The sequence below is a fragment of the Oncorhynchus keta genome, chromosome 7 (assembly GCF_023373465.1).
Source record: "Oncorhynchus keta strain PuntledgeMale-10-30-2019 chromosome 7, Oket_V2, whole genome shotgun sequence".
Classification (NCBI taxonomy): domain Eukaryota; kingdom Metazoa; phylum Chordata; class Actinopteri; order Salmoniformes; family Salmonidae; genus Oncorhynchus; species Oncorhynchus keta.
The window spans coordinates 38,335,698-38,352,648 of record NC_068427.1 but is presented as its reverse complement, the minus strand read 5'-3'; the positions used below and the strand labels follow the sequence as shown (position 1 = coordinate 38,352,648).

The window sequence follows — 16,951 nt, the reverse complement described above, 5'->3', positions numbered from 1 at the left end:
AGGACATTTCTCCAAAAGTACGATCTTTCTCCCCATGTGCAGTTAATACAGGTATTGAGTGGAGAACAGGAGGGCTTCTTAAAGAAAAACTAACAGGTCTGTGAGCCGGAATTCTTACTGGTTGGTAGGTGATCAAATACTTATGTAATGCAATAAAATGCAAATTAATTACTTAAAAATCATACAATTTGATTTTCTCGATTTTTGTTTTAGATTCCGTCTCTCACAGTTAAAGTGTACCTATGATAAAAATTACAGACCTCTACATGCTTTGTAAGTAGGAAACACTGCCAATTTTGCAGGTTATCAAATACTTGTTCTCCCCACAGTATATATTTCCATTCTTTTACTTTTAGATGTGTGTTTATTGTGAATTGTTTTTAGATACTACTGCACTGTTAGAATACTACTGCACTGTTGGAGCTAGGAACACAAGCATTTCGCTACACCCATAATAACATCTGCTAAATATGTGTATGTGACCAATAGACTTTGATTTGATTTGGTTCAGTCTTTTTACTCCAGCAGCTTTATCTCATAGCTACTAGTTTCCCTAATGAGCCAGTGTTTGAATGAGCTAAGTTCCTCGTGACTCACATGTCCCCTAAATCTCATTATCTCGTTAGAAAGAGGACTAGCTGTAGTGGACGAGGAAGAGAGACGGGCCGACAGACTTCCCATGTGTTATGCTGTAGTGGACGAGGTAGAGGGACTGGCTGGCAGGTCTTCCATGTTGTGTTATGCTGTAGTGGATGAGGTAGAGGGACTGGCTGACAGGTCTTCCATGTTGTGTTATGCTGTAGTGGATGAGGTAGAGGGACTGGCTGGCATGTCTTCCATGTTGTAGTGGATGAGGTAGAGGGACTGGCTGACAGGTCTTCCGTGTTGTGTTATGCTGTAGTGGATGAGGTAGAGGGACTGGCTGGCAGGTCTTCCGTGTTGTGTTATGCTGTAGTGGACGAGGTAGAGGGACTGGCTGGCATGCCTTCCATGTTGTGTTATGCTGTAGTGGATGAGGTAGAGGGACTGGCTGACAGGTCTTCCATGTTGTGTTATGCTGTAGTGGACGAGGTAGAGGGACTGGCTGGCATGTCTTCCATGTTGTGTTATGCTGTAGTGGATGAGGTAGAGGGACTGGCTGGCAGGTCTTCCATGTTGTGTTATGCTGTAGTGGACGAGGTAGAGGGACTGGCTGACAGGTCTTCCATGTTGTGTTATGCTGTAGTGGATGAGGTAGAGTGACTGGCTGACAAGTCTTCCATGTTGTGTTATGCTGTAGTGGACGAGGTAGAGGGACTGGCTGGCAGGTCTTCCATGTTGTAGTGGATGAGGTAGAGGGACTGGCTGACAGGTCTTCCATGTTGTGTTATGCTGTAGTGGACGAGGTAGAGGGACTGGCTGACAGGTCTTCCGTGTTGTGTTATGCTGTAGTGGATGAGGTAGAGGGACTGGCTGGCATGTCTTCCATGTTGTAGTGGATGAGGTAGAGGGACTGGCTGACAGGTCTTCCATGTTGTGTTATGCTGTAGTGGACGAGGTAGAGGGACTGGCTGACAGGTCTTCCGTGTTGTGTTATGCTGTAGTGGATGAGGTAGAGGGACTGGCTGGCATGTCTTCCATGTTGTAGTGGATGAGGTAGAGGGACTGGCTGACAGGTCTTCCGTGTTGTGTTATGCTGTAGTGGATGAGGTAGAGGGACTGGCTGGCAGGTCTTCCGTGTTGTGTTATGCTGTAGTGGACGAAGTAGAGGGACTGGCTGGCATGCCTTCCATGTTGTGTTATGCTGTAGTGGATGAGGTAGAGGGACTGGCTGACAGGTCTTCCGTGTTGTGTTATGCTGTAGTGGACGAGGTAGAGGGACTGGCTGACAAGTCTTCCATGTTGTGTTATGCTGTAGTGGATGAGGTAGAGGGACTGGCTGGCAGGTCTTCCATGTTGTGTTATGCTGTAGTGGACGAGGTAGAGGGACTGGCTGACAGGTCTTCCGTGTTGTGTTATGCTGTAGTGGATGAGGTAGAGGGACTGGCTGGCATGTCTTCCATGTTGTAGTGGATGAGGTAGAGGGACTGGCTGACAGGTCTTCCGTGTTGTGTTATGCTGTAGTGGATGAGGTAGAGGGACTGGCTGGCAGGTCTTCCGTGTTGTGTTATGCTGTAGTGGACGAAGTAGAGGGACTGGCTGGCATGCCTTCCATGTTGTGTTATGCTGTAGTGGATGAGGTAGAGGGACTGGCTGACAGGTCTTCCGTGTTGTGTTATGCTGTAGTGGACGAGGTAGAGGGACTGGCTGGCATGTCTTCCATGTTGTGTTATGCTGTAGTGGATGAGGTAGAGGGACTGGCTGGCAGGTCTTCCATGTTGTGTTATGCTGTAGTGGACGAGGTAGAGGGACTGGCTGACAGGTCTTCCATGTTGTGTTATGCTGTAGTGGATGAGGTAGAGGGACTGGCTGACAAGTCTTCCATGTTGTGTTATGCTGTAGTGGACGAGGTAGAGGGACTGGCTGGCAGGTCTTCCATGTTGTGTTATGCTGTAGTGGACGAGGTAGAGGGACTGGCTGGCAGGTCTTCCATGTTGTAGTGGATGAGGTAGAGGGACTGGCTGACAGGTCTTCCATGTTGTGTTATGCTGTAGTGGACGAGGTAGAGGGACTGGCTGGCAGGTCTTCCATGTTGTGTTATGCTGTAGTGGATGAGGTAGAGGGACTGGCTGACAAGTCTTCCATGTTGTGTTATGCTGTAGTGGACGAGGTAGAGGGACTGGCTGGCATGTCTTCCATGTTGTGTTATGCTGTAGTGGATGAGGTAGAGGGACTGGCTGGCATGTCTTCCATGTTGTAGTGGATGAGGTAGAGGGACTGGCTGGCAGGTCTTCCGTGTTGTGTTATGCTGTAGTGGATGAGGTAGGGGGACTGGCTGGCAGGTCTTCCATGTTGTGTTATGCTGTAGTGGATGAGGTAGGGGGACTGGCTGGCAGGTCTTCCATGTTGTGTTATGCTGTAGTGGATGAGGTAGAGGGACTGGCTGACAAGTCTTCCATGTTGTGTTATGCTGTAGTGGATGAGGTAGAGGGACTGGCTGACAGGTCTTCCATGTTGTGTTATGCTGTAGTGGATGAGGTAGAGGGACTGGCTGGCAGGTCTTCCATGTTGTGTTATGCTGTAGTGGATGAGGTAGAGGGACTGGCTGACAAGTCTTCCATGTTGTGTTATGCTGTAGTGGGTGAGGTAGAGGGACTGGCTGGCATGTCTTCCATGTTGTGTTATGCTGTAGTGGATGAGGTAGAGGGACTGGCTGGCAGGTCTTCCGTGTTGTGTTATGCTGTAGAGGATGAGGTAGAGGGACTGGCTGACAGGTCTTCCATGTTGTGTTATGCTGTAGTGGACGAGGTAGAGGGACTGGCTGACAGGTCTTCCATGTTGTGTTATGCTGTAGTGGATGAGGTAGAGGGACTGGCTGACAAGTCTTCCATGTTGTGTTATGCTGTAGTGGACGAGGTAGAGGGACTGGCTGACAGGTCTTCCATGTTGTGTTATGCTGTAGTGGACGAGGTAGAGGGACTGGCTGACAGGTCTTCCATGTTGTGTTATGCTGTAGTGGATGAGGTAGAGGGACTGGCTGACAGGTCTTCCATGTGTTATGCTGTAGTGGATGAGGTAGAGGGACTGGCTGACAGGTCTTCCATGTTGTGTTATGCTGTAGTGGACGAGGTAGAGGGACTGGCTGACAGGTCTTCCATGTGTTATGCTGTAGTGGATGAGGTAGAGGGACTGGCTGACAGGTCTTCCATGTTGTGTTATGCTGTAGTGGATGAGGTAGAGGGACTGGCTGACAAGTCTTCCATGTTGTGTTATGCTGTAGTGGATGAGGTAGAGGGACTGGCTGACAGGTCTTCCATGTGTTATGCTGTAGTGGACGAGGTAGAGGGACTGGCTGACAGGTCTTCCATGTTGTGTTATGCTGTAGTGGATGAGGTAGAGGGACTGGCTGACAGGTCTTCCATGTTGTGTTATGCTGTAGTGGATGAGGTAGAGGGACTGGCTGACAGGTCTTCCATGTGTTATGCTGTAGTGGATGAGGTAGAGGGACTGGCTGACAGGTCTTCCATGTTGTGTTATGCTGTAGTGGATGAGGTAGAGGACTGGCTGACAAGTCTTCCATGTTGTGTTATGCTGTAGTGGATGAGGTAGAGGGACTGGCTGACAGGTCTTCCATGTGTTATGCTGTAGTGGACGAGGTAGAGGGACTGGCTGACAGGTCTTCCATGTTGTGTTATGCTGTAGTGGATGAGGTAGAGGGACTGGCTGACAGGTCTTCCATGTGTTATGCTGTAGTGGATGAGGTAGAGGGACTGGCTGACAGGTCTTCCATGTTGTGTTATGCTGTAGTGGATGAGGTAGAGGGACTGGCTGACAAGTCTTCCATGTTGTGTTATGCTGTAGTGGATGAGGTAGAGGGACTGGCTGACAGGTCTTCCATGTGTTATGCTGTAGTGGACGAGGTAGAGGGACTGGCTGACAGGTCTTCCATGTTGTGTTATGCTGTAGTGGACGAGGTAGAGGGACTGGCTGACAGGTCTTCCATGTGTTATGCTGTAGTGGATGAGGTAGAGGGACTGGCTGACAGGTCTTCCATGTTGTGTTATGCTGTAGTGGATGAGGTAGAGGGACTGGCTGACAAGTCTTCCATGTTGTGTTATGCTGTAGTGGATGAGGTAGAGGGACTGGCTGGCATGTCTTCCATGTTGTGTTATGCTGTAGTGGATGAGGTAGAGGGACTGGCTGGCAGGTCTTCCGTGTTGTGTTATGCTGTAGTGGATGAGGTAGAGGGACTGGCTGACAGGTCTTCCATGTTGTGTTATGCTGTAGTGGACGAGGTAGAGGGACTGGCTGACAGGTCTTCCATGTGTTATGCTGTAGTGGACGAGGTAGAGGGACTGGCTGACAGGTCTTCCATGTTGTGTTTTGCTGTAGTGGATGAGGTAGAGGGACTGGCTGACAGGTCTTCCATGTTGTGTTATGCTGTAGTGGATGAGGTAGAGGGACTGGCTGACAGGTCTTCCATGTGTTATGCTGTAGTGGATGAGGTAGAGGGACTGGCTGACAGGTCTTCCATGTTGTGTTATGCTGTAGTGGATGAGGTAGAGGGACTGGCTGACAAGTCTTCCATGTTGTGTTATGCTGTAGTGGATGAGGTAGAGGGACTGGCTGACAGGTCTTCCATGTGTTATGCTGTAGTGGATGAGGTAGAGGGACTGGCTGACAGGTCTTCCATGTTGTGTTATGCTGTAGTGGATGAGGTAGAGGGACTGGCTGACAAGTCTTCCATGTTGTGTTATGCTGTAGTGGATGAGGTAGAGGGACTGGCTGGCATGTCTTCCATGTTGTGTTATGCTGTAGTGGATGAGGTAGAGGGACTGGCTGGCAGGTCTTCCGTGTTGTGTTATGCTGTAGTGGATGAGGTAGAGGGACTGGCTGACAGGTCTTCCATGTTGTGTTATGCTGTAGTGGACGAGGTAGAGGGACTGGCTGACAGGTCTTCCATGTGTTATGCTGTAGTGGACGAGGTAGAGGGACTGGCTGACAGGTCTTCCATGTTGTGTTATGCTGTAGTGGATGAGGTAGAGGGACTGGCTGACAGGTCTTCCATGTTGTGTTATGCTGTAGTGGATGAGGTAGAGGGACTGGCTGACAGGTCTTCCATGTGTTATGCTGTAGTGGATGAGGTAGAGGGACTGGCTGACAGGTCTTCCATGTTGTGTTATGCTGTAGTGGATGAGGTAGAGGGACTGGCTGACAAGTCTTCCATGTTGTGTTATGCTGTAGTGGATGAGGTAGAGGGACTGGCTGACAGGTCTTCCATGTGTTATGCTGTAGTGGATGAGGTAAAGGGACTGGCTGACAGGTCTTCCATGTTGTGTTATGCTGTAGTGGATGAGGTAGAGGGACTGGCTGACAGGTCTTCCATGTTGTGTTATGCTGTAGTGGATGAGGTAGAGGGACTGGCTGACAAGTCTTCCATGTTGTGTTATGCTGTAGTGGATGAGGTAGAGGGACTGGCTGACAGGTCTTCCATGTGTTATGCTGTAGTGGACGAGGTAAAGGGACTGGCTGACAGGTCTTCCATGTTGTGTTATGCTGTAGTGGATGAGGTAGAGGGACTGGCTGACAGGTCTTCCATGTTGTGTTATGCTGTAGTGGACGAGGTAGAGGGACTGGCTGACAGGTCTTCCATGTTGTGTTATGCTGTAGTGGATGAGGTAGAGGGACTGGCTGACAGGTCTTCCATGTTGTGTTATGCTGTAGTGGATGAGGTAGAGGGACTGGCTGGCAGGTCTTCCATGTTGTGTTATGCTGTAGTGGATGAGGTAGAGGGACTGGCTGACAGGTCTTCCATGTTGTGTTATGCTGTAGTGGATGAGGTAGAGGGACTGGCTGACAAGTCTTCCATGTTGTGTTATGCTGTAGTGGATGAGGTAGAGGGACTGGCTGACAGGTCTTCCATGTGTTATGCTGTAGTGGACGAGGTAGAGGGACTGCCCAGGAGGAACGTCCCGCAATTTTGCAGTCATGTCTGGTTCTTCAGCTATGAATGTTGTTTTGCTGATTGTCTTTCTTCCATGACTCGTGTTTCCTTGGTAGCTTAGAATACCACCTTGGTTTGGTTTGGAAAGATGTCGCAGGGTGATGATGTCATGACTGTTTACTCCTCCACAAAGCCACTCCAACACACATTGCTCATTATCATGCAGCAGTTTTGTATTAGTCTTTCCTCCGCTTTCAAAGTGTTCAGGTTTGTTACGTCTTTTAGGACACACAGAGGCTCTCTCAGCATGGTCTCTGACCTCTTCATCACTAGGCATGTTGATGTTCGCTTCTTATTGAACATCTGTAAACTCCTATGGCATCTAATAACATAGTAGTTAAATTAAAATAAATGTAAAATGTATTAGTCACATACACATGGTTAGCAGATGTTAATGTGAGTGTAGCAAAATGCTTGTGCTTCTAATTCCGACAATGCAGTAATATCTAACAAGTAATCTAACAATTCCCCAACAACTACCACTAGCACACACAAATCTAAAGGAGTGAACAAGAATATGTACATATAAATATATGGATGAACGATGGTCTACAGCCATGTCTCAGGGTTAGAGGAACTGGAGAAAGAAGATATAGCGAAGGAAACCCAGAGGACGAGAGATGAGATCATGTATCCTGAGTGACAGGGCTCTGCTCTGTCCCCAAAAGACTCAGATCTGTGCGTTACGTGTGGAGCTGAAGCCAACATCAACACAGCCCTAACGTCCAAGTGTTTGGCTTTGGGGCTGCAGTCCAAGAGGCTGTGGGCGTCTTTGATGGGAGCTGATCCCCTCACATCTTCACATCCCACGACCCCTCCGGTCTCCTGCAGACTGGTGTAGTGCTCCTTCCCTGATCTGGATCCACTGGGATGTGAATGAGTGGCTCCCAAAGATGGCGCCGTACTGGATGGCCGCCGTTTTGCAAGCTCCTCTTTCCTCTATTCCTCCATTCTACTGGCTACTAGTCACTCAATAATAAGATGGATGACCTCCGATCGTGGATTTGCTACCAACGGGACTCTCAAAACTGCATTATTCTTTGCTTTTAAAAAAAATGGGTGTCGGACAAGATACTCCCCCATGGCTATTTAACTCAATGGATTCTCCGTTCATCGGGAGGACAGGACAGTGGAGTCGGGGAAATTGGGGGAGGGGGGGGTTCCTCTACATATCACCAACTGGTGTGATAACTCCAGCGTGGTGGAAGTGTCGACCCACTGTTCACCTGTCTTGGAATACCTGATGGTCAAATGCTGACCCTTCTACCTCACGAGGGAGTTTAGTTGTTATCATGACTTGCATACATTCCACCTCAGGACAAGAAAAATAAAAAGCTGGCACTTAATGAACTGTACAAGGCTATAAACAAGCAAGAAAATCTACATCCAGAGGCTGCCTTTCTGGTTGCCGGCGATTTTAATTCCGCATCACTGGGACTAGTGATGCCCAACTTCCATCAATACATCTCCAACCCCACAAGGGGCGATAAAGTCCTAGACCACTGTTATTCTACCCATAAGCAAGCATACAAGGCCCTCCCTAGTCCGGCATTCGGCAATTCAGATCATGACTCCCTACTCCTGCTTACTGTTTACAAGCAGAAACTCAAACAGGAAGTACCCGTGACTCGCTCCGTTGAGGAATGATCACCAGAATCTGAGATTATCCTAAAGGACTGCTTTGCTACCGCTGATTGGAATATGTTTAGAGACTCTGCCGATAACATTGACATGCTAACCACCTCTGTCACCAGCTTCATTAGAAAGTGTATTGGCGACGTTGTCCCCACGGTGAGGATTCGCTGCTTCACCCATTAAAAGCCCTGGATTAACCCAGAGGTTGGCGGTAAACTAAAGGACAGGGCTACCAGACACAGAGCCATCGTAGACAACCCTGAGGCTAAGGCCGAGGACAGAAATAAGTACAAGAAGTCCCGTTATGACCTCCGCAAAGTCATCAAACGTGAGAAAGGACAATATAGGAATAAGGTGGATTCATACTACACAGCCTCCGACGCCCACCGCATGTAGCAGGGGCTACAGTCCATTACAAAGGAAGACGACTGTATGCACGCGTGGACAACAACAACATCGTGCCGGGTGTGAGAACCATCACTGACTTAGAGGATTGGGTGATCTCGCTCTCTGTGGCTGACGTGAGGAAGGTCTTTAAACAGGTCAACACTTGCAAGGCCGCGGGGCCCGATGGTATTCCAGGGCGCATTCTCAGAGCTTGTACAGAACTGCTAGCAAACATATTCATGGTGATTTTCAACCTGTTTATCTTATATCCTGTTGCCTAGTCACCTTACCCTTATACATATCTACCTCCATCATCCCTGAACATTGTAAATATGGTATTGGAACTGACCCTGTATATAGTATGCTTACTCCTATACATATCTACCTCCATCATCCCTGAACATTGTAAATATGGTATTGGAACTGACCCTGTATATAGTATGCTTGCTTACTTACTTTCTTACTGACTTACTGTGTTCTTCATATTTCTTCTTATTTAATTTTTTTCCCGGTCTTACATTGTTATTGATTGTTAGGTTTTGAGTTTGCAAGAAAGGCTTTTCATTGTACTTAAACGTTGAGTGAACCTTCTCAGACAAGTCATTGAACTTCTTCTAGTGCTGCATGTGTTCCTCTCATGTTGTTGGCCATATTGTGTAGATTAGTGTTCCTCCTTGCTGAACTTTGGTGATTAAGGAACCATGCTTATCCAGAGATATGTTTTGGTTGACCGTATTGAAAAGTCAACCACATTTCTTCTGAGTTCTATTAGATGTTATGGAAGTCGGTCCTCATTTGTTTTGTTTTGTTTGTTTCGTTTGGCCTCTGACACTTTAGAACACAGTCCAAGGTTTCATGGAAGGTGATGATAGGAAACTGACATGCATTCTGTCGTTTTGTAGATTTCTGGTAATATTTATTTAACCGGGGGAATTCACGCCAGTATCCCATCTAAATGGAATGAAACCACAAAGATTAACATTCTGCCTCATCTACAACAGGCAGTGTGTGGATGGTAGCTGTGCAGTTCAGCTACACATTCACGGACACACACACACTGGATGTTTGCTGTGCAGTTCAGCTACACACACACACACACACACACACACACACACACACACACACAAAAAGATGGTGTCTGTGCAGTTCAGCTACATACACACACACACACTAGAGATAGTTGCTGTGGCAGTTGAGGTACAGAGAGACAAACACTAACCCTGCACAGTAACAGTTCATGTTGAGCCAGGCCATGGGAGGGTGGTGTTTCTCTCTTGTTCAGACTTCCTTCCTAAGAGCAATCAAATGGATGGAGGTCCTGTTCTGTCTGTGTCATCTGCTCAAATTGGCTGATTAATCAACTTTTATTTATTTTATTTTACCTTTTATTTAACTAGGCAAGTCAGTTAAGAACAAATTCTTATTTTCAATGACGGCCTAGGAACAGTGGGTTAACTGCCTTGTTCAGGGGCAGAACGACAGATCTGACTCAGCCACATCAACTCTTCTCTGAACTCTATCCGCCCTCTCTATCTCTTTATCTTGTTCTTCCCCTTTCCCTCTGAACTTGCTGTCTCAGTGTGTGTCTCTGTGTTGGTGTGTGTCTGAGTTAATTAAGTCCACATGTATAAAAAACAGCTTGCAGGTCATATGTAATACACAGTCCAATCCCAGCCAAGCCTAATGAAAGCAGAATAGGTTCTGAGTCATATGGAGGAAGATAATGAAAATGTAATGGTTCCAGGTCAAGGTGGCCATTTTTTAAAATCCACTTATGAATAATAGTCACTATTACATTGTTTTTTGTAAAGGCCCAACTCCTTGATTGAGAAGTGTTCTCAAATTGTGGCACATTTGTTTTCTCTAGTCCAGTCCATATACTGACCCTGTTGTACTGTTCTTCTCTCTTCCAGGTGTCCTTCGACGTGAGTATAGACGCTAGAGGCTGCCCCGCCCCAGGTACCCAGCAGAGTTTCACCATCAAGCCTGTGGGCTTCAAGGATCGTCTGGAGGTGTCTGTGGACTACCGCTGTGCCTGTGGCTGCACCAACCAGACCCAGGCTAACAGTACCCACTGCAGCTCCATTGGACAGTACACCTGTGGTATCTGCCGCTGTGACCCGGGCTACCTGGGTGCACGCTGTGAGTGCCAGGAGGGTGAGGCTGGCAGCATGTACCTGAGCGCCTGCAGGCAGGCTGAGGGGATGCAGATATGTGGTGGGAGAGGGGAGTGCAGTTGTAACCAGTGCCTCTGCTATGAGTCAGAGTTCGGGAAGATCTACGGGACCTTCTGCGAGTGTGACGACTTCTCCTGCGCTCGACACAAGGGCATCCTCTGCTCGGGTATGTGTGCATGTATTACAAAGGAAATTAGTATCCTGACAAACAGTAGTGCTTCATACAGTACTTGATATATGTGCAGAAAGAAACCCTGAACAAACCTTCCAAGAGCCTTACATGGGTGGTTATTTAGGGTGTGTCTGTTGGCTTGTGCTTTCATGTTGATGCAAAGTTAATGTTTTACTATCATATCTTTCTCTGGGCTGTGTTTTCTTGGCTTTAACACTGAGTGCTCTAGAACCCAGGAGAGTTGTGGTGGGTGTGTGCAGGATTCAGGAATACTTTCTACTACCAGAACCAGAGCTTAAAGATCCATTTTGTGTTCCGTTCTTAACAAAACTATTCTCCTCCATCCACCAACATTCTCCTCATCTTTCTTTCATTATTTTTGTTCCCCAGAGCATAAATGTACTCTTTTGATTTAAAGATGCATGCCCTGATGTCAACCACAAATGACATCAAATGTTCTCCATCCTGAAGGTCCTGCTTAGTCCATGCATTAGATGTCTGTTACGCTGGTCAGCAGGCAGGCAGGATTGCTAGCTGGGCGTAGAACTGACTGAGTGACACACTAAACAGGCTGTCCTATTACGATTCCAAGAACATCAGGTCCAGTCCAAGCAGCCTCTGTGCATTTTGGGTCGAGACCTGCTGGATGTTGGCCCAGGCCCCCTGGTTTACCAAATCACAGAGAGAGCTTTGTAACAGAGGCCTCGCTCAGTGCTTTGTGTATTCCCAAATACTGTGGGGGTTATACCCAGTTAAAGTGCCTTTGCTGAATAAATTAAACGAGGCGAATACACAATGGCCATTTGTTGATTGTCGGTCGGATCATAAGCAGGCCCTCTGAGTAGCATGTAAACTGGGATGGGGGGGGTGGGGGAGGTGTTTATCTAAATGTTAACAGTCCAGTACGCTCTGTGGTCCCCCACACTCTCTCTCTCTGACGCTCTCTCTCTCTCACACACACACACACCACACACACACACACACACACACACACTTCTCCTCCTCTCTGTTCATGGTTCTCAATCTGTAATGAGTTCCAAATGATTCAGAATGATAGTCCTCTCCCACACTTCTCTGGCATGGTTACTTAATCGCTGAAGAGTATAAACACTAAACAATGTTGTAAAAATATTCTGTGTCCCAGCACTGGTCTCCTAAACCCACAGATGGTAATGGGAAGGTTCTGCCTGCTCTGTAGTGTTGAGAAAAGCACGCTGGTTTGGATTGAACTGCAGTAGGATCCAGACTGATTAACTGCTAAAAGGCATTCGGCTTGAGGAAATACATTGGTGCGGTGTCCTGGATGGGTTCTCTTTTCTAGCTTAATTCTGCCAGCCTTTGCATTATTACAGCGAGGTCTGGAAGTAATCTGGAAGGGAATCTTGTTGTTTTTGAAACAGTACTGCAGCACCTTATCAGTATAATGGAGCAGTAGGTACCAGCTTTATTGATCTGACACCACTATTTGGGCAGAACTCACCTGTCGGTATTGAACATTAAATAGGTATTTGTAGGAACCACTGTTAGTATTTTTTTTAAAGCGGCAGGCAGCCTAGTGGTTAGAGTGTTGTGCCAGTAACCGAAAGGTTGCTAGATCGAATCCCCGAGCTGACAAGGTAAAAATCTGTCGTTCTGCCCCTGAACAAGGCAGTTAACCCACTGTTCCTAGGTTGTCATTGTAAATAAGAATGTGTTCTTAAGTGACTTGCCTAGTTAAATAAAAGGTTAAAATAGTATTGATGAATGAGTGTTCGCAGGTGACGGGCTCTTTCTTAAATATCTTAAAATCTCTCAAATCAAATTTGATTTGTAACGTGCCGAATACAACAGATGTGATGATGATGATGATGATCTTATCGTGAAATGCTTATTTAGAAGCACTTGCAGTTCAAGAAATAGAGTTCTATATTTACTAAATAAAATAAAAAAGTAAAAAGTCAAATCAAAATGTAACACAAGAAAATGACATAACAATGAGGCTAAATGCAGGGGGTACCGGTACCGAGTCAATGTGCGGGAGTACAGGTTAGTCGAGGTAATTTGTAAAGTGACTATGCATAGATAATAAACAGCGAGAAACCCAGCCTGAAACCCCAAACAGCAAGCAATGCAGGTGTAGAAGCACGGTGGCTTGGGAAAAACTCCCTAGAAAGGCCTGAACCTAGGAAGAAACCTAGAGAGGAACCAGGCTATGAGGGGTGGCCGGGTGAAATGATAACAGAACATGCCCAAGGTGTTCAAATGTTCATAGATGACCAGCAGGGTCAAATAATAATAATCACAGTGGTTGTAGAGGGTGCAACAGGTCAGCACCTCAGGAGTAAATGTCAGTTGGCTTTTCATAGCCAATCATTCAGAGTATCTCTACCGCTGCTGCTGTCTCTAGAGAGTTGAAGGTAGCACATCTGGTGAACAGGTCAGGGTTCCACAGCCACAGGCAGAACAATAGCACGACCCGGTGGACTGGGGGGAGAAAGGAGCCATCAGGCCAGGTAGCCCTGATGCATCGTCCTAGGGCTGTGAGTGAGTGAGTGATTCAATCTTAGTCCTGTATTGATGCTTTGCTTGTTTGATGTTTCATCTGAGGGCATAGCGAGATTTCTTAAAAGCGTCTGAATTAGTGTCCCGCTCCTTGAAAGCGTCAGCTTTAGCCTTTAGCTCGGTGCGGATGTTGTCTGTAATCCATAGCTTATGGTTGGGATATGTACGCACTGACACAGAGGGGATGATGTCATCGATGGACTTATTGATGAAGCCGGTGACTGAGGTGGTATACTCCTCAGTGGCATTGGATGAATCCCGGGAACATATTCCGGTCTGTGCAAGCAAAACAGTCCTGTAGCATCCGCATCATCTGACCATTTCTATATTGAGCGAGTCACTGGTATGTCCGGCTTTAGTTTTTGCTTGTAAGCAGGAATCAGGAGGATTTAATTATGGTCAGTTTTGCCAAATGGAGGGTGAGGGAAAGTGAAGGTGGACGAGTTTTTTTCCCCCTCTGGTTGCATGTGACATGCTGGTAGAAAATGAGGTCAAACGGATGTAAGGTTGCCTGCAATAAAGTCCCCGGCCACTAGGAGCGCCACTTCTGGATGAACATTTTCTTGTTTGCTTATGGCCTTATACAGCTCGGTGAGTGCTGTCTTCGTGCCAGCATCGGTTTGTGGTGGTAAATAGATGGCTATGAATAATATCGATGGGAACTCTCTTGGTAGATAGTGTGGTCTACAGCTTATCATAAGGTACTCTACCTCAGGCAAGCAATACCTCGATAATTCTTTAATATTAGACATTGCGCAAGAGCAGTTATTGACAAATAGACACACACCTCCGCCCCTTGTCTTATCAGATTTAGCTGCTCTGTCCTGCCGATGCACGGAGAAGCCAGCCAGCTTCGTTTAGCCATGTCTCGTTGAAACATAAGATATTACAGGTTTTCATGTCACGTTGGTAGGATAGTCTTAATTGTAGATCGTCCATTTTTTAAATATTTTTTTTTACAGTGATTGCACGTTGGCCAATAATAGTGGTGGTTTACCTACTCATCTTCAAATTCTTACAATGCACCCCGCCCTCCTCCCCCCTTTTCTCCGTCTTTCGCTGTTCGGATTTACAAAAGCTATTTTCGGTCATAAGAGACGGTACTGTAGCAACAACAGTATGTACAAAATGAGTTACAAACAATGCGAAAAAATACCACAGTTGGATAGGAGCCTTTAAAACGGCAGCCTTCCCCCTCAGCGCCTCTCCAATTCTTTGAGATTAGTGCAATGAAGACGAGGAGATTAGGAAAGGACAGAGTTTAGACCATTGAGAAAGGGCGAATGACACCAGCATACTTGCCCTCCTCAGGGTTTAGACCTACAGGAGGCTGTGGGTGTCAGGGGTTAGAGAGCAGACCTACAGGAGGCTGTGGGGGTCAGGGGTTAGAGAGCAGACCTACAGGAGGCTGTGGGGGTCAGGGGTTAGAGAGCAGACCTACAGGTGGCTGTGGGGGTCAGGGGTTAGAGAGCAGACCTACAGGAGGCTGTGGGGGTCAGGGGTTAGAGAGCAGACCTACAGGAGGATGTGTGGGTCAGGGGTTAGAGAGCAGACTTACAGGTGGCCAAGCGGATCGATTTAGCAGCCAGGACTACATTAGGAATTAGGAAGGGGAAGCAGCTCTGCATCTCTAGGGCCTAGACCATCTTCCCTCTCTTTGACTCTTCCCTGCTTCACTCCCTCTGTTTGTGACTACTGTGTTACTGGGCCAAAAGGCATGCCAGGACCAGCCCAGAACTCCTTCCTGCAAGGGGATTGGTTCCTGCTTACTCAATAAAAGACAGCTGTGGAGTGAGACAGGAGTGAGCCCAGCTCTGATGTTGTACCGTAGTAGTTTTTTTAAACAGAAATGTTTTATTGCAATTTTAAAAACAAAGATACTTGACTCTGCCAACCTGTAGCATCTTCTATTTGTGTTTCTGGAATATTGTTATAAACAGTAATTGAGCTTTTACCTACATTTCATTATCTATTGTCACTGTAAAGTGACTTTTCATGATTGTGGTTTATGTTTTTGGATATGGTGTTTCCTTCTGCTCCTGGATAGCCTCTTGATGTTGTTTGCCCTGGACGCCTCCAAGTAGAGTGTGAGTGAGGATGACAGTCTGGCGTAGGCCAGGCACGCTCCACACCCAGCGGTTGCTTTTGTCATGTCTGTGCTGCCTGGTGCTGGTGCTTTGGGGATGCAAGGTAGTGCCAAGCCAAACCTCCATAGTGCCTAGCCGCCTACACAGTTGTGCTTTCTGGCCAGTGACTGTCAGCTCTAAACACCTGAACCAATTACACCCACATAAAAACCATTATTCAATCAACTGGTGTATGTAATGTAGTTGGCAATGGTTCAATGAGATATTTCAAGGACTTTGCATGAATGGAAGATTTGAGTTGGTAGGGGTAGTTCAGGTGAGGTGTGTGGAGATGTTTATTCACAAAGTTCCACCTTAACCTCTGATAGGATAAAGGGAATTTTCACAATATTTATGTACGGAACAAAGTTCATCTTGTGATACTGAGTACACACAAGAATATCTTATGACTGTGCAAGGACAGCCCTGTTCTTTGACTTTGTGAGTGGCCTGTAGAACGGGGGTCAGGTCAGGGGCACTAATCTGCCTCTAAAGTTAGTTTGACTGACAGGAGCAATGATGGGGCAGGGGTGGTGTCAGTACCCTCTTGTGGGGCCACGCTGTGGCGTGTGTGTGTTGGTTCTGCTCATCTGTGCTCTCGAGACCAATGGTCTATGTATTTCTCTGTATTCACATGCAATCTAACCTTGGTGTCTTCTGAGGCCTGTGCTGAGTCTGTCAGGATAATGACGTGTAGACTAGAGGTCGACCAATTATGATTTTTCAACGCCGATACCGATTATAAATAATGAAACATTCAATTTGGTTTAAATAATGCAAAAACAGTGTTGGAGAAGAAAGTAAAAATGCAATATTTGCCATGTAAGAAAGCTAACGTTTAAGTTCCTTGCTCAGAACATGAGAACATATGAAAGCTGGTGGTTCCTTTTAACATGAGTCTTCAATATTCCCAGGTAAGAAGTTTTAGGTTGTAGTTATTATAGGACTATTTCTCTCTATACGATTTGTATTTCATATCCCTTTGACTATTGGATGTTCTTATAGGCACTTTAGTATTGCCAGTGTAACAGTATAGCTTCCGTCCCTCTCTTCGCTCCTCCCTGGGCTCGAACCAGGAACACAACGACAACAGCCATCCTCGAAGCATCGTTACCCAGGCAGAGCAAGGGGAACAACCACTCCAAGTCTCAGAGCGAGTGACGTTTGAAACGCTATTAGCGCGCACCCTGCTAACTACCTAGCCATTTTACATCGGTTACACCAGCCTAATCTCGGGAGTTGATGGGCTTGAAGTCATAAACAGCACAATGCTTGAAGCACAGCGTTGAGCTGCTGTCAAAACGCACAAAAGTACTGTTTGAATGAATGC

The 16,951-nt window shown here is 46.8% G+C and overlaps 2 protein-coding genes across 13 annotated transcripts in view; both read left to right on the top strand.

Annotated features, from left to right (window-relative positions):
* LOC118386354 (integrin beta-5-like) overlaps positions 1-16,951 on the top strand; it is a 97,736-nt gene that overhangs the window by 29,190 nt on the left and 51,595 nt on the right. For all 6 annotated transcript variants that reach the window (XR_008139929.1, XM_052522787.1, XM_052522786.1 and 3 more), the window contains exon 10: positions 10,519-10,948. Coding sequence is in view for 5 of the 6 variants with exons in the window: in XM_052522787.1 (XP_052378747.1) it covers positions 10,519-10,948 (430 nt within the window). In the remaining variant the exon portion in view is untranslated. The remainder of the gene's footprint in view (positions 1-10,518; positions 10,949-16,951) is intronic.
* LOC127931147 (uncharacterized) lies at positions 2,671-6,663 on the top strand. 7 transcript variants are annotated; one of them, XM_052522790.1, is made up of 4 exons: positions 2,671-3,083; positions 3,729-3,992; positions 4,574-4,712; positions 4,980-6,663. In XM_052522790.1, exons 1-4 carry the CDS (start codon positions 2,929-2,931, stop codon positions 6,642-6,644), a joined length of 2,223 nt encoding a protein of 740 aa, XP_052378750.1. In that variant the 5' UTR covers positions 2,671-2,928; the 3' UTR covers positions 6,645-6,663. The 7 variants fall into 7 exon arrangements, 6 of the variants coding, with proteins under 6 accessions (XP_052378750.1, XP_052378752.1, XP_052378755.1 ...); XR_008139930.1 differs by lacking the exons at positions 4,574-4,712; positions 4,980-6,663 and adding an exon at positions 4,047-4,086 and having other exon boundaries at positions 3,624-3,887; XM_052522792.1 differs by lacking the exon at positions 2,671-3,083 and having other exon boundaries at positions 3,595-3,992.

What these genes read in the sequence shown, in the direction of transcription:
- LOC127931147 (XM_052522790.1), top strand. Translation starts at nt 2,929, where the DNA reads ATGTTGTGTTATGCTGTAGTGGATGAGGTAGGGGGACTGGCTGGCAGG. An exon ending in GTAGAGGGACTGGCTGACAG is followed by an intron (nt 3,084 to 3,728) that starts GTCTTCCATGTT and finishes ACTGGCTGACAG; the next exon opens with GTCTTCCATGTGTTATGCTG. An exon ending in GTTATGCTGTAGTGGATGAG is followed by an intron (nt 4,713 to 4,979) that starts GTAGAGGGACTG and finishes GTAGTGGATGAG; the next exon opens with GTAGAGGGACTGGCTGACAG.